The 15992-nt window shown below is 47.1% G+C and overlaps 1 protein-coding gene across 1 annotated transcript in view; it reads left to right on the forward strand.

Moving 5' to 3' along the window:
- Positions 1–15692, forward strand: part of LOC119968895 (E3 ubiquitin-protein ligase DZIP3-like) — a 137800-nt gene extending 122108 nt beyond the window's left edge. The window contains 6 exon segments of the mRNA XM_038801860.1: positions 6468–6605; positions 10036–10190; positions 10347–10467; positions 10592–10687; positions 12264–12356; positions 15404–15692. Of these exon segments, the coding sequence (XP_038657788.1) occupies positions 6468–6605; positions 10036–10190; positions 10347–10467; positions 10592–10687; positions 12264–12356; positions 15404–15538 (738 nt within the window). The 3' untranslated portion in view covers positions 15539–15692.
- Positions 15693–15992: the final 300 nt, after the last annotated feature.

A 15992-nucleotide genomic window follows, 5' to 3' on the forward strand; every position in this document is an offset into this window, starting at 1 on the left:
TAGAATGTTGTAAGAATACTGAAGTCCAGTCCCAGCGGAATTCTGGAAGAATACAAAAAAGAAGAGAAAGAAGTTTTAAAGAAACTTGGTGAAAGTTTTTTTTCTTTTTTTTTTGAAGGAAGAATTTTTTTGTTTTTCTATATAAAGAAAAAAGATTGAAGAAGGAAAGAAGGGTGAAAAAAAAGGAAAAATAATAAGTCGTTAAAGGATGCGAAAAGCTCGGGCAGCACGGTGGCCTAGTGGTTAGCACAACCGCCTCACGGCGCTGAGGTCCCAGGTTCAATCCCTGCTCTGGGTCACTGTCCGTGTGGAGTTTGCACATTCTCCCCGTGTCTGCGTGAGTTTCGCCCCCACAACCCAAAAATGTGCACAGTAGGTGGATTGGCCACGCTAAATTGCCCCTTAATTGGAAAAAATAATTGGGTAATCTAAATTTAAAAAAAAAAAGGATGTGAAAAGCAGCGTCAAAGAAGGGAGGAAACGCGGGCTCGCTGTTAGAACATAGAACATAGAACAGTACAGCACAGAACAAGCCCTTCGGCCCTCGATGTTGTGCCGAGCAATGATCACCCTACTCAAACCCACGTATCCACCCTATACCCGTAACCCAACAACCCCCCCTTAACCTTACTTTTTATTAGGACACTACGGGCAATTTAGCATGGCCAATCCACCTAACCTGCACATCTTTGGACTGTGGGAGGAAACCGGAGCACCCGGAGGAAACCCACGCACACACGTGGAGGACGTGCAGACTCCGCACAGACAGTGACCCAGCCGGGAATCGAACCTGGGACCCTGGAGCTGTGAAGCATTTATGCTAACCACCATGCTACCGTGCTGAATGAGAGGACCAGCAAAAGTGCTGATAAGATGGCGGATGCTGGACTGCATGGTGGGGCCGCATTGCTTACAGTGGAGACGATGACCAAGGTGATGACGGTGGAGCTGGGAAAGCAGTTTGCGAGGCAGATGGAGGTTTGAAGAAGGAGATGGCGGTCGCATTGAAGTCGTTGGTGGAGGAGGCAATCGCCCCGATGGGGGTAGCTGTGGCAAAGACATCGGCCGAGGTGAGAGAGCAAGGCGAGAAGATGAAGGAAGTGGAGGAGGCCATGTCGCAGCACAGCGACCAGTCCACCTCGATGGGGGACGAGCTGCAGAGGGAGGTGGAGGTCAACAGAGGACTACGAGCAAAGCACGAGGACTTGGAGAACCTCTCCAGGCAGCACAATCTGAGAATTGTGGGCTTGCCCGAAGGGACAGAGGGCCCAAGGCCCACAGAGTACTTCGCTAAGAGGTTGGCGGAGTTGATGGAGGGAGGGTGAGAACCCCTCCCGGTATGAGCTGGACCTAGCTCATCGGTCATTCAGGCCGAAGCCCAAAGTGAATGAGCCGCCAAGAGCAGTAATTATCTGCTTCCATAGTACTGCATGAAGGAGAAGGTGTTAAGCTGGGCGAAGCAGAAGCGTGAGGTGGTGTGGGAAGGTGCTGGAGTTCGAATCCACCAGGACTTGACGGTGGAGTTGGCAAACAGACGAGCGGCGTTCGGGCGAGTGAAGGCGGCACTGTACAAAAAGGGGGTGCGATTTGGTATGGTATACCCGGCGAAACTGAGGGTGACGTATGATGCCAAAGACTTTTATTTTGAGGCAGCGGAGGCGGCTGAGGCACTTGTGAGGGCAGAAGGCTTGGGACAGACGTGAGGAGCGGAGCTGGAAGAGAGATTGTGGACTGTGATTGGGGAGCTGGAAAATGTACAAATGCTATAACTTTCTTTTTACTGACGTGTATTGTAATTTACTTCACTTCACATTATTACAGTTCAAGTTATTGGTTGGGTCGATTGGCATTCTGTGTTGCGACGGCTATATCTTATTTTAGTGAATGATATGGGTTGGATTGTTGTTTTTTGTTTTTTCTTTCTCTGGGACTGGATAGGAGGGGACGGTATACGTTGGCGGGGGGAGCCACCCATGGTCGCTAACTAAAGTCGGCTAGTGAACGGAGGTGAGGTCAGAGGACAGCTGCGGACATTGGAGCCTCGTTAGCAGGTTTTACGAGGCGAGCGGCGGGGAGGGATTGATGCTGGGAGATGTTTTTTCAAGAGGAAATGTCGGGGGGGGGGGTTTTGGAAGTTGGGGCAGCGGTCTGATGTTAATAATGGACAGGGGCGGGTCAGGCTCATGGGGCAGGGCCCGGTGGTATGATGTTGGTGGATAAGAAGGGGGGGGGGGAGAGAGACCCCCATTTAGGATAGTCACGTGGAACAGGAGGGGGTTAGTAGATCCGGTCAAGGGTGTTTGCGCATCTTAAAAGTTTGAAAGCCGATGTAGCAATGCTGCGGGAGATTCACTTGAGGGTGAAGGACCAGGTGAGACTTAAAAAGGGCTGGGTTAGTCAGGTGTTTCACTCTGGATTTGACGGAAGGGCTCGAGGAGTAGCGATAATGGTCAGCAAAGGAGGACGCTTCCAGATGGAGAAGGTGGTGGCAGATCAGGGGGGTAGATATGTGATTGTGACAGGGGCACTGGAGGGGAGGTTAGTGGCGCTGTTAAGTGTATATGGTCCCAACTGGGACGATGCGGGATTCACGAAGAAGGTGTTTGGGGCCATCCCCGACTTGGACACACGCTAACTGAGAGTGCGGGGGGGGGAGACTGGAATTTGGTGCAGGAGCCAAGGCTGGGCAGGTCACAGCCGCGCTCGCTGGTCCCATCAGGGGGTGCGAAGGCTTTGGCTGGGCTAATGGTGGAAATGGGAGGGGTGGACTCTTGGAGGTTTCTGCACCCGAGGGAACGAGAGTACTTGGTTTTCTCAGCAGTCCATAATGTATACTCGCGGATCGACTTTATCGTGGTGGGAAAGGCTTTGCTGGCTGGGGTCAAGGGGTCGGAATACTCGACAATTGCAGTGTCAGAGTGCTCCGCATTGGATGGATATGGTACTGGAGAAGGGGGTAGCGCAGAGGCCGGGGTGGAAATTAGATGTGGGACTTTTGGGGGACCAAGGGTTCTGTGACAAAATTGAAACGGTAGTTGAGGAATATGTAGGTTTCAACTGTACGGGTGAGGTGTCGAAGGCAGTTGTCTGGGAGGCTCTAAAGGCGGTGGTGAGGGGTGAGGTGTTTCTGTTTAAGGCCAGGGTGGACAAAGAGGAGAGGTTGGAGTGGCAGAGGGTAATAGATGAGATGTTGGAGGTAGATAGGAGTTATGCAGAAGATGGGGACCCAGTGAAGTTGGTAAAGAGGAAGGAACTTCAGGCAAGCTTCAACCGACTGTCCACCAGGAAGGCGGTGCGCCAACTGAGACGAGCAAGGGGTGCAGTTTACAAACATGGAGATAAGGTCCGCTCCGGAGGGAGGCAGCGGTAAGGGAAATTGTTCAGGTGAGGGATAGGGCAGGGAAGTTGGTGGTGGCTCCGGATCTGATTAACAAGGTTTTTGAGGAATTTTATGAGAGGTTGTACAGGTCAGAGCCACCTGGGGAGACCTGGGAGATGCAGGAATTTCTAGATGGGTTGGAGTACCTGAGGTTAGGGGAGGGGGACACGGCTACATTAGAAGGAGCGATATTGGAGCAGGCGATAAAGAATGCGTTTGGAAGGATGCAGTCGGGGAAGGTGGCAGGGCCGGATGGGTTTCTAGTGGAATATTATAAAAAATTCAAGGATAAGCTGGCACCCCTGATGGTGGGGATGTTTGAAGAGGCGATAGGGAACGGGGTGTTGCCACAAACTTTGGGGCAGGCATCGATTTCCCTGTTGCTAAAAAAAGATAAGGATCTGACGGAGTGTGGGTCGTATAGGCCCATATCACTTTTGAATGTGGACGCAAAAGTATTGGCGAAGGTACTGGCGGGTAGGCTGGTGGAGTGCCTCCCGAAGGTAATAGATGAAGATCAGACAGGGTTTGTGAGAGGGAGGCAGCTCTTTTTAAACGTTAGAAGGGTATTGAACGTCGTTATGGCACCAGCGGAGGGGAAGGAAACAGGTGGTTATGGCATTGGAAGCTGAGAAGGCGTTTGACCGGGTAGAATGGGGATACTTGATGGCAATTCTAGAGCGGTTTGAAATTGGACCAATATTTGTGAACTGGGTAAAGCTACTATGTAAGGAGCCAGGGCGAGTGTCCGCACAAACAACATCAGCTCGAGATACTTTTCTCTCCACCGTGGGACTAGGTAGGGAAGTTTCTCTCCACCGTAGGACTAGGTAGGGAAGTCCTATGTCCCCCCTGCTGTTTGCACTCGCGATTGAGCCGTTGGCCATCACATTAAGATGTTCGGGGGTATGGAAAGGAATAATGCGGGGGGGGGGGTGTGATAGAGCATAGAGTGTCCTTATTTGCCGATGACATGCTGTTATACGTGTCGGAACCGAGTGTGTCGATAGGGGGAATATTGCAGCTGCTTCGGGTGTTTGGATCTTTCTCGGGGTACAAACTAAATCTAGACGAGTGAGTATTTTGTGGTGTCTCGGGCAGGGGTGGGGGGGTTGCCATTCCGTAGGGCAGGGACTCACTTTAGGTACTTGGGGATGCAGGTTGCCCGGGAGTTGGGGGGGGGGGGCTCCACAGGTACAACATTTCTAGTTTGGTGGGGAGAGTGAAAGTTGATCTGGAAAGGTGGAATGGTCTCCCTCTGTCACTGGCAGGTCGGGTACAGGCGGTTAAAATGAACATGTTTCTGCGTTTTCTGTTTATTTTTCAATACCTGCCGATTTTCCTGCCAAAGGCTTTTTTTCAGAGAGATTGAGGGAAGGATTACTTCGTTCATATGGGGAGGGAAGGTGGCCAGAGTTAGAAAGGTGCTGCTACAGAGGGGAATTCAGGCAGGGGGTTTGGGTCTTCCGAACCTGATGTATTATTACTGGGCGGTGAATGTGGAGAAGGTGCGGAGCTGGGTCAGACTGGTTGATTCTCAGTGGGTCAGAATGGAGGAGAGTTTGTGCAGGGGGTCGGGGCTGAAAGCACTAGCAACAGCGCCGCTCCCGATGGCCCTGGGGAAATTATAATAATATTATAATAATAATTGCTTATTGTTGCAAGTAGGCTTCAATGAAGTTACTGTGAAAAGCCCCTAGTCGTCACATTCCAGCGCCTGTTCGGCACGCTGGTACGGGAATTGAACCAGCGCTGCAAGCCAGCTGTTTAGCCCATTGTGCTAAACCAGCCCTTATATACTCAGGGAGTCCGGTAATAATAGCTTCACTGAGAATTTGGAGGCAATTTCACCAACAATTCTGGTTGGGGGCAGGGTCAAGGGAAATGCCGATTCTGGTGAACCACAGATTTGAGCCAGGGAAGTGGGATGGAAATTTTCGGAAATGGGAGGTGAAGGGGATTAAGACACTAAAAGATTTGTTTCTTAGGGGTCGGTTTGCAGGATTGAAGGAGCTGGAAGCGAAGTATGGGCTGGAGCAGGGGGAAATGTTTAGATACATGCAGGTTTGAAATTTTGCCAGAAAGGAGATACAAAGCTTCCTGGTGGAGCCGGCCTCCACATTCCTGGAGGAAGTGCTGACGACAGGGGGACTGGAGAAGGAGGTAGTGTCGGCGGTTTACGGAGCTATTTTGGAAGAGGAGAAGGCACCACTGGCAGGGATCAAAGCAAAGTGGGAGAGGATATGGAAGAGGGGTTCTGGTGTGAGGTTCTCTGAAGAGTGAACGCCTCCACCTCGTACGCGAGGTTGGGGCTGATACAGCTGAAGGTGGTATATAGAGCACACCTCACGAGGGTGAGGATGAGCCGATTCTTTGAAGGAGTAGGAGATGTGTGTGAACGTTGCAGGTGGGGCCCCGCTAATCACATTCATATGTTTTGGCCCTGTCCAAAGCGGGAGGATTACTGGAAGGAGCTTTTAGGATAATTTCTAAAGTGGTGCACGTGAAACTGGACCCGGGCCCCCGGGAGGCCATATTCGGGGTGTCGGACCCGCCAGGGTTGGAAACGGGTGCGGAGGCAGATGTTGTAGCCTTCGCCTTGTTGATCACCCGAAGGCGGATCCTAATAAATTGGAGAGCAGCCTCTCCGCCCTGGCGTGACGGGGGGACCTGTTGGAATTCCTGACTCTTGAGAAGGTTAAGTTTGAACTGAGGGGAAGGATGGAGGGGTTCTACAATTCATGGACATTATTCATTATGCACTTTCAAAAACTGGATAACATTAAACATTAGTTGGGGTGGGTGGGTGGGAGGGTTGGGGGGAGGGGGGGCTGTGTGTGTTAATGGCGATTATGGGAGATCCCAAATTCTTTTTTGTCATTTGTTTGTGTGAACATGCGTGCTAATGTTTGGGGTTTGGTGGGAGGATGGGATTGTTGTTATTGAAATGGGGATTGACATATTTGTTACTGATTATTGTTTATGGTTGGTGGGTGTAAATTTGGGAGAAAATGTGAAAAAGGAGGAGAATAAAAAATATTTTTTTTAAAAGCTCAAGCAGTATGTGTTTTGCTCCTTTCATTTACAGATGAAACATTTTCTGGAACAACATTTACAGGCAAAAGCAAACAATGTGCAGACTGGATTTGAGCAACCGAAGTCTACCAATGGAAGGTCCACAAATGTCACGGGCGTGGCAGATGTTTCTGCGGGTGTGCAAGAACAGGTGGGGACCAATAAATCCTATTGGACCAATAATGGAGGCCAGTGACGTTTAGACTAAACTGAGCCAACTTGAACTATCCAGTTTATTGATGATACTTAATGTTTGGTTATTTGTTAGCCTCCTAGGTGCTCGCAACTTAACATATTCCTTCCATAGTTATGGTTTTCCTATTTGCTTAGTAAGTGACTTATTGAGCTGAATTTTCAATTTTGAACACAAGCTAAAACTAATACAATAGTGTTAACTTCAAAGTTCTTCTTTGCATAAATTTTCTGAAACTTTAGCAATTTTGCTCCAAATAGCATCGATTCCCAAGGTGTGTGAAGAAAATTAAAATGAATGGTTTGCGGAGAAAATATAGTCTGTACCATTTGTCGGGGCTTAAACCAGTTCCTCTAATCCAATTCCTTTTCATTACTCTTGCTGGTTTACATAAGTTGTAGGTCTGCTTTTTATTTGTCCTTTATTCTTTCATGGGATGTTGATGCCACTGGCTGGATGGGCATTTGCTGCCCATCCCTAATTGCCCTTGAACTGAATGGTTTACTTGGCCATTTCCAAGGGCAGTTAAGAGTCAACCACATTGCTGTGGGTCTGAATTCACATGTAGGCCAGAGAGGGTAAGGATGGCAAATTTCCCTCTGGTCTTGCTGCATTCGAACAAGGACAGCTTCAGCATCTGAGGAATATCGAAGGATGCTGAACATTGTAATCATCAGTGAATATCTGACATTGAACATCAAACATTGGACCTTAGGATGGAGGGAAGGTCATTGGTGAAACAGCTGAAAATGTTAATGCCTGGGTTGCTCCCCTGAGGAACTTGCAGAGAATTGATACACACATGATAATCCAAATGGTCCCTGTCTGGACTGTAACTGTTCTAGGTGACACCGGCCCCTATCCCAGACCTACCTGTGTTCCTGACCACTCTGAGTCTGCTTCACTTCCCAACTCTGTCACCAAGTGTCGCAAAGCACCTGGAGCTGCCTTTGGCTCTTATTTTCTTGTTTGCTTGACTTTCTCTGAAGTAAAATGGAGTCTGTGTGGGGAGGGGACCTCTTCTTTGCTCAGATTGAATCAGCCTAGAAAATACCTCTCGCCCATTCACAGAATTTCCAATTCATCTATTCGTTCTGCTACCTCAACTGCTTCATAATCCCATCTTCATCTTCTCCCCATCCTGAATCACCCTCTCTATCCCTCACTCCTACCCCCATTGCTTACCACCTGCTCTACCTCTCAACCCCTTGCCCCCCACCCTGCATGCCACTTGTTAGGTGAATTGGACAGTCTGAATTCTCCCTCAGTGTACCCGAACAAGCGCCGGAATGTGGTGACTAGGGGATTTTCACAGTAACTTCATTGCAGTGTTAATGTAAGCCTACTTGTGACACTAATAAAGATTATTATTATTGATGAAATATGGGTTTTTAGTGCAATCAATGATGTTTTTCATGGTCTCCATTACTGAGACTAGCTTTTGACTCCAAATTTAATTAATTGAATTTAAATTCAATCAGCTGCCACAGTGGGATTTGTAACTATTTCTGCAGAGCACTAGGCTCTGGATAACTGGTCCAATGACATTGCCATTACTTCACCATCTCCCCCTTGACATTGTATTAGCAGGAGTGTTCATTGATGTAATGAGATTAATATTCTGATTGTGATTTCTGCTACATAGAAAATAAGAGCAGGTGTGGCCATTCAGCCCTTCAAACCTGATCTGCTATTCAATATGATCATGGCTGATCATGATGTCCCACTTTCCCCCATATCATTTGATCCCTTTAGCCTCAAGAGCTATATCTAAGTCTTTCTTCAAAACAGACAATTGGCCTCAATTGCTTTCTGTGGCAGCGAATTTCACAGACTCGCCACTCTCTTGGTGAAGAAATATAGAATCATAGAATTTACAGTGCAGAAGGAGGCCATTCAGCCCATCGAGTCTGCACCGGCTCTTGGAAAGAGCACCCTATCCAAGGTCAACAACTCCACCTTCTCCCAGTAACCCCACCCAACACTAAGGGCAATTTTGGACACTAAGGGCAATTTATCATGGCCAATCCACCTAACCTGCACATCTTTGGACTGTGGGAGGAAACCGGAGCACCCGGAGGAAACCCACGCACACACGGGGAGGATGTGCAGACTCCGCACAGACAGTGACCCAAGCCGGAATCGAACCTGGGACCCTGGAGCTGTGAAGCCATTGTGCTATCCACAATGCTACCGTCATTGCAGTCTAGCTTGTATCTTCAGACTGTGATCCCTGGTTTTGGACTCCCCTGCTATTAAGAACATCCTTCCTGCATCTACCCTGTCTAGTCCTGTTAGACTTTTATAGGCTTCTTTGAGATTCCCCCCTCATTCTTCTAAATTTCAGTGAGTATAATCCTAACCATCTCAATGTCTCCTCATACGTCACTCCTGTCATCCCAGGAATCGGTCTGGTAAGCCTTTGCTGCACTCCCTCCATAGCAAGAACATCCTTCCTGAGATAAGAAGATCAAAACTGCACACAATATTCCAGGTGTGTCCTCACCAAGGCCTGTATAATCGTAGCAAGACATCCCTGCTTCTGTACTCAAATCCTCTCCTTATGAAGACTTAACGTACCATTAGCCTTCTTTACTGACAGCTGCAGCTGCATGCTTACCTTCAGTGACTGGTGTACAAGGACACCCAGGTCTTATTGCACATTCCCCACTCTCAATTTATAGCCATTCAGATAATGATTTGCTTTCCTGTTTTTGGATAGTGGATAACCACCCATTTATCCGCATTCTACTGCATCTGCCACCCGTTTTCCCATTCATTCAACTTGTCAAAATCGCACTGAAGTATCTCTGCATCTTCGTCACAGCTCACCCTCCCGCCCAGCTTTGTGTCATCTGTTAGTGCTACATGGTTCACAATTGGGGATTTTGACTGGTCATGACTGTAAAGAGCAGGGGGAATATTTGGGATGGGGCACATGAAATAGTTGCCATGTCTTTCGTATGGTGCCTGAGGCAGGTGGAGGTTCTACTCGCGTTTTTCCCTCCTGCAAATATATCCTGTGATTGTTAAGAAGAATCCATCTGCAGAACCACAAAGGAGTGACTTCCCGAGTAAGCCCTACACCCCTAATATTGGGTGTAGGCCAATTGCTTCAGGGTTGTAAAAGCTTTGCTGTGATGTGAAGATTTGAAGTTTACTGCAACAAGAAAAAAAAATATGCCAGCGGTGCTGCCTGGATCACAACAGTGTATGTTTTAAAACCTATGAAGCAACTTGTTTAAATAGAGAGAAGAAACACACATTTCCTCCTGTTTTCCGCTTGTTTTAGTTACCTTTTAAGTATATGGTTTGTTGAGGTTTAGGTGATAGATTACTTTTGATGTTATTTTAAAATTAGTAAAGGTTTCTGTGCATTAATCCATAGCTTCGAGGGTCTGTCCCAGAATCTGAACAAACCACATCCCAGCAGTCCACAAAAGTTGGCGCAGGAGCAGCAGCAACACCAATAGGAATCCGTGGGAAGAACAGCTTTGAGAGAATTATGGAGAAACTTTCAACATCCTATCCACAATTTACCAGGTTATTATTTGTGGCTCAAATTCTCTGCTCACAGAAGTATACCCAATGCAATTTATTTTCTTCAACTCTGGTACATATGTTCTAATATACAGTTGGAACATTGTCTTATATTTGAGGTATGTTAAAATGAAAATTCTATTTCTGTTTCCATTCTAGAGGCTCATTAACAGACTTCTTGAAAGAAGTAAGGCTGTCTAATGGTGGATCCCTTTCGGGATTATCCTATGATGAGATTGTTAATAAAGTAGCACAATTAGTGGAATCAAAACTCTCAGAGGTAAATTTGAGCAATTACTGCTCTTGCAAAAATTGGGAACAAGCAGTTCAGCAGTTTTATGCTTTATGGATGAACCCGTTCCCATAGCAATTAATATTTTTCTTTTTGACTTTCTGCATTTCAGAGCAACTACAGTGGTCAAAATAAACCCTCTCAGCAATCTGTTTGGCGTTCATCGAGGCAGCAGGGGCTTCAATCTTGGGAAGGAGCCAGGGCACTGGTAATTTACACTTGAAAGAGGAAAGAAAATCACTTATTGTCACACGTAGGCTTCAAATGAAGTTACTGCGAAAAGCCCCTAGTTGCCACATTCCAGCACCTGTTTGGAGAGGCTGGCACAGGAATTGAACCGTGCTGCTGGCCTGCCTTGGTCTGCTTTAAAAGCCAAACCAGCCCCATATGATACATAATGTACTGAGATACTATGCATATAAAATTTAAAGACATATAGTTCGTACATTTCTTTTAAAGAGTTAGAACATACAGTGCAGAAGGAGGCCATTCGGCCCATCGAGTCTGCACCGACCCACTTAAGCCCTCACTTCCACCCTATCCCCTTAACCCAACAACCCCATCTAACCTTTTTGGTCACTAAGGGTAATTTATTATGGCTAATCCACCTAACCGGCACATCTTTGGACTGTGGGAAGAAACAGGAGCACCCGGAGGAAACCCACACAAACACAGGGAGAATGTGCAGACTCCGCATAGACAGTGACCCAGCAGGGAATCGAACCTGGGACCCTGCCGCTGTGAAGCCACAGTGCTAATCACTGGTGCTGCCCTTTACTCTTGGCATGAGACCCTGCATTCCCAGCCTGAGATTTCCCATCTTTACAAAGTAATCGATGAAATAAATCACAGGCTACCACTGCACAATTCTGTGACATGCATTCCCAGAGTGCTTTCATTTGGAATTTTAACTCTAATATGACTTGGAGAATTTGTTGCTCATTTGTGCGGACTTTAACGAGGCATCATCGACAGTTTATTTTAAACGGTCATAGTTACAGTGGATAGTGCCAGCAGTAGAGAATTAAACCCTCATCCCAAGAGGGCTTGGTTTGAACCCCGTCCTCAATGAATATCACAATTTGCTGACTATTGATAGGATCTGTTTGACTGGGTCTCTGTCCATCATTGGGTTGGCAAGGAAGAGGATTAAAATAGCAATCCTCAGCAAGCGCAACTGAACATCAATAAGCTAAAATCTGGTTATCAGTGGCCTGAAGAGGTCTGTGATCGAGACTTTCCTCTCTCCTTGGCTGCAGGAAGATAGCAGAGAGATAACATAGCAGTGTGGAAGGATGTCACTTTGGATTAAACTTTATTTTGAATTGAACTTAGTAGCCATTCTCATGGCTCAAAAAGAGTTCAGCGCACAAGGCGAACAGTTATGAAACAATCTGCATGTTTTAAGTTTGGATTATGACAGTTATTATTCAGACAAGGAACGTGTTTGGAAAGAGACCCAGGGTGAACTTGGGTGTTGCATCCTGAGCTCATTATTGCGTGTGGACATGAGGCACAGAAGATTCCTTTGAGTACGTTCAGTTTGCAAAAAACACTTGGTGTCCTTGCCATTTACCATCCGTGAAAGGGATCTTCTGCACATATATAGTTAACATAGCAATTGAGAAGTTCACTAAATTAATACATATGTGTCAATGGACTTGAGATTTTAATTTGCGTTTTACATGCTGATCTACAATTGCACTGCCAAGTCATGAGCCCATTGTGTATACTGAGATACTGTAAGAACTGTTGCAACTCAAAATAATCCTTGTGTTTTGCAGACTGATGAGCAAGACCCTTGTGTGATCTGTCATGAAGAACTTGCTATAGAGTCTATGCTTATTTTACCATGCGCTCACAAGTTCCACTCTCAGGTATTATCATCACATTTTGCCTTTATTAACTTAATTTTTATGACCTCTATAAAACAAATAAAGAGAAAGAGGATCCATCACAGTGAAAATCTCTTAATAGGAACACTTCGATTTGAGAACAAAATGTCGACAGAATACATATCTAACAGGAAAAAAATAACCTATTCTTGCAATCTATAACCAGCCACTAGGAGGTATGAGAGCATTGTAGCATTATACTTACAGATTGTTTTATACCAGCTCTTGACTGAGAAACACTTAGCGCGCAATTTTCCAATCCGTTGCCCTGGCGCCGATCCCATTACGCCAGATGCATAGTGGGTTTTGCACAGGGGCTGAGTCACACACGATGCACCTGTCCCATGGCGCCCAGCGCGATGTGGATCACACCCTTGCTGGACAGATAATCACATTTAAATGAACCGTTAACGCAGCCCATTTGAGGCCAGATTTTTAATGGGTGGTGGGGGGGGGGGAGGTTGCCCCTCTGCGGTTGAGGGTTGGGGGCATTGTCCATGTCTGCGAGGGGTTGCCATGTCCATGGGTGTGGGAAACCCTCAACTTTACATAGAGGCCTGGGCGTCCCGATCTCTGGGGAGCCAGTCTTGATGGCGACTTTAGTTCCCCGCTGCAGAAAACAATTTCTAACAGTGGGATTTTCCACTGAGAAACACCTTAAGCTCCAAAAAATGATTTAACTGTAGTTGAATATCGGTCTGGATCGCGCCCAAATATCTGGCAGAATTCACTCTGCCAAACCCACCCAAAATGGCACTTTCTTTTTTATAGATTTAGAGTACCCAATAAATTTTTTCCAATTAAGGGGTAATTTAGCGTGGCCATTCCACCAACCCTGCACATCTTTGGGTTGTGGGGCAAAACCCATGCAGACACGGGGCGAATGTGCAAACTCAACACGGACAGTGACCCAGAGCCGGGATCGAACCTGGGACCTCGGCGCCGTGAGACAGCAATGCTAACCACTACACCACCGTGCTGCCCTCCAAAATGACACTTAGTCATGTTTTGGGAGAATCACACCCGTAGTTTCTGCTAATGGTGCAACTGAGATCTCCTGAAATCTGAATAGTAGAGGGGTGAATTTATATCCTACAAATCTGCCTATCACAGAGCATTGTACAATGCAAAGCTTGGTATGTTACCATATTCCTGTAATTTATTTTCTTCATTTAACCAGTGCCCCTTTGAAGAAACTATTGAATCTGTATCCATCAGCTTATCAAGCAGTGCATTCCAAACTCGACCAATTTGTTGCATTATTTTATTTTCTCATTGATTTTGTTTTGGCAAACACCTTGCATCTCGGACAACACTTCAATCATTAGAAACAGTTTCCTTTATTTATTCCATCTAAATCCTTTCAGCCACTACTATTAAATCCCCTCTTTGCCTTCTCTGCTCTGAAGAAGACAACTCCAGTCTTTCCAGTCAATCCATTTCACTGGAATCCCTCATCCCTTGAGCCATTCTGTTAAACCCCTGCAAAGCCTTCCCATTCCCCCTAAAGCATGGTGCTCAAAATTGGGCATAATTTAACTAAATTACCGAGAAACACAGGGCTGTAAAACGCGACTTAGGTTTGATGTAGGGCCTAAATGGAGTAATTGCGGCCGAGTCTGCACATAGCCCTGTTTTGTGCACTGAGGAGTCCCACTCGACGGAACTCCTCAGTGTAGTAAGAAATCGGGACGCCATCCAAGGCCCCCAAAGAGACTCCCACCCCCACGCACTAAGGGAGGGTCCCGGCCTCCCCTGCACCCTCCCCAACACCCACAGGGCACACCAATGTGATCATCCCACCCAAAAAATGCCAGCTTGGCACCTTGGCAGTGCCAATCTAGGACCCTGGCAATGTCTCTGCCAGTTAGCAGTGCCACCTAGGCAGTGCCAGGCTGGAACCCAGGTGGCAATGCTTGGGTGGTGCCAGGGTGCCAGCCTGCCCAAAAGGCATGAACCTGGAGGCCTCTGATGCCATGGGAGACTCCCACGAGTGCCGTTCCATCTGGTCCCCGTTTGTGGAGATCAGTACGAAACAGCACTCCGAGGGGAGGGAGATTGATCCACGCCTCGGGTAACTCAGGAATTTGCACATTAATTAAAGTGAGACTAGCTGACCTGCTTTAATATGCAGATTTCTAAAAAGTGATCCCGCCCACAACAGATGGGATTCACATCGCAACATTTTACAAGATTGCGTTGGATCTCATGATGCGTAGTGAGCCAGGTAGATCCCGGGAGCAGGGTCTCCCGGCTTTTATTGGCCATGCTGCACCGCGGTGAGCCGCTTTTCGGGTGCACCATGGCCATTAAATCGCCCCCAATATATCACCTGGGGTTGGTTTAGCAAAGCTTCCCGGGGGGTGGTGATAACCCGCTGAGAGCCGAGCACTGGTGCTCCTCAATCTGTGCCATAATCTGACTCCTGCCTGCCCGCAGAGTGCTCTCTCACACCTATCACCTGCACACAGTGATGCATGCGGAAGTAAGTGACAGTGGCTTTATTGACAGGTCAATATTTATCCCTGAATCAACATTATCAAACCAGATTATTTGGTCATAATCACACTGCTTTGGGAGCTTGCTGTGCACAAATTCGCTGCGGTATATTTTAGGTTACAAGAATTACTGTACTTCCAAAGTATGTTGATTTGGGTTACCCTTAGGTCGTGAAAGGTGCTATATTTTTGTTTTATGATTAAACCTTGTGATCCTATGGTCATTATTCCCAAAATTCTCCCCGGGTGTGACATTTTCCATGAGCCCATTCCCACGTTCCCCAGGACTAGATCTAGTAATGCTGCCTCACTTGTTGGACACGAAATTCACCAAAATTGTCCAGAACTCACTTCAGAACTTTCTCTCCTTTCTGTTGTTAATGCATTCATTGACCTCAATATCGGGGTAGATCAAATATCCCATTATCACCGCGCCATAGTTCATGCACCTCTCGGTAACCAATGCTTAAGAGATCGATGTTAATTGTAAACTTAATAATTAAAATAGATTGACCATGTTTTTCCATGTAGTGTATTGGACCATGGCTGCATGAACAGAGGACATGTCCAACTTGCAGACTTCATGTCGTGCTACCACAAGAATTCCCAGGTCTTCCCAGTCGGAAAATTCCTTCAATCACAATGGTTCACAAAAATGCTCAATGAATGTATGTTGAAACACCCTCAAGTTTGCTATCATTACACATTTTAACTGTTCTGTACAAATTAAGGGATACAGATGGCGGCACTCATTGCTTATGCACATGTAGCGACACTTATTTATAATATCACATTGTGAATAAATCTATAACTGAGTAAACATTGCGCGATTCCCTGATCGCGGGACAGAGTGTCACGACGGCGCGAATTGGGCGCGGGCACTAGCGGTTCTGGCCAGGGGCCAGACAGTGCTGGAGCAGTTCACGCCGCTCCAGCTTTACTTCCTGGCGCGCATTGGGGGCAGCGCCAACTGGCGCAAGCGCAGTGGCCTTACTGAACTCTCCGGCCCTGACGCAACATGGCGTGGGGGTTCTGGGGCCGGATGCGCAACAAAGTAGGCCCGGGGAGGGGGGGGGGGGGGAGATGCCGGCCCGCTATTTGGCGGGCCAGACCCCATTGG

Source organism: Scyliorhinus canicula, chromosome 7 (assembly GCF_902713615.1).
Source record: "Scyliorhinus canicula chromosome 7, sScyCan1.1, whole genome shotgun sequence".
NCBI lineage: Eukaryota > Metazoa > Chordata > Chondrichthyes > Carcharhiniformes > Scyliorhinidae > Scyliorhinus > Scyliorhinus canicula.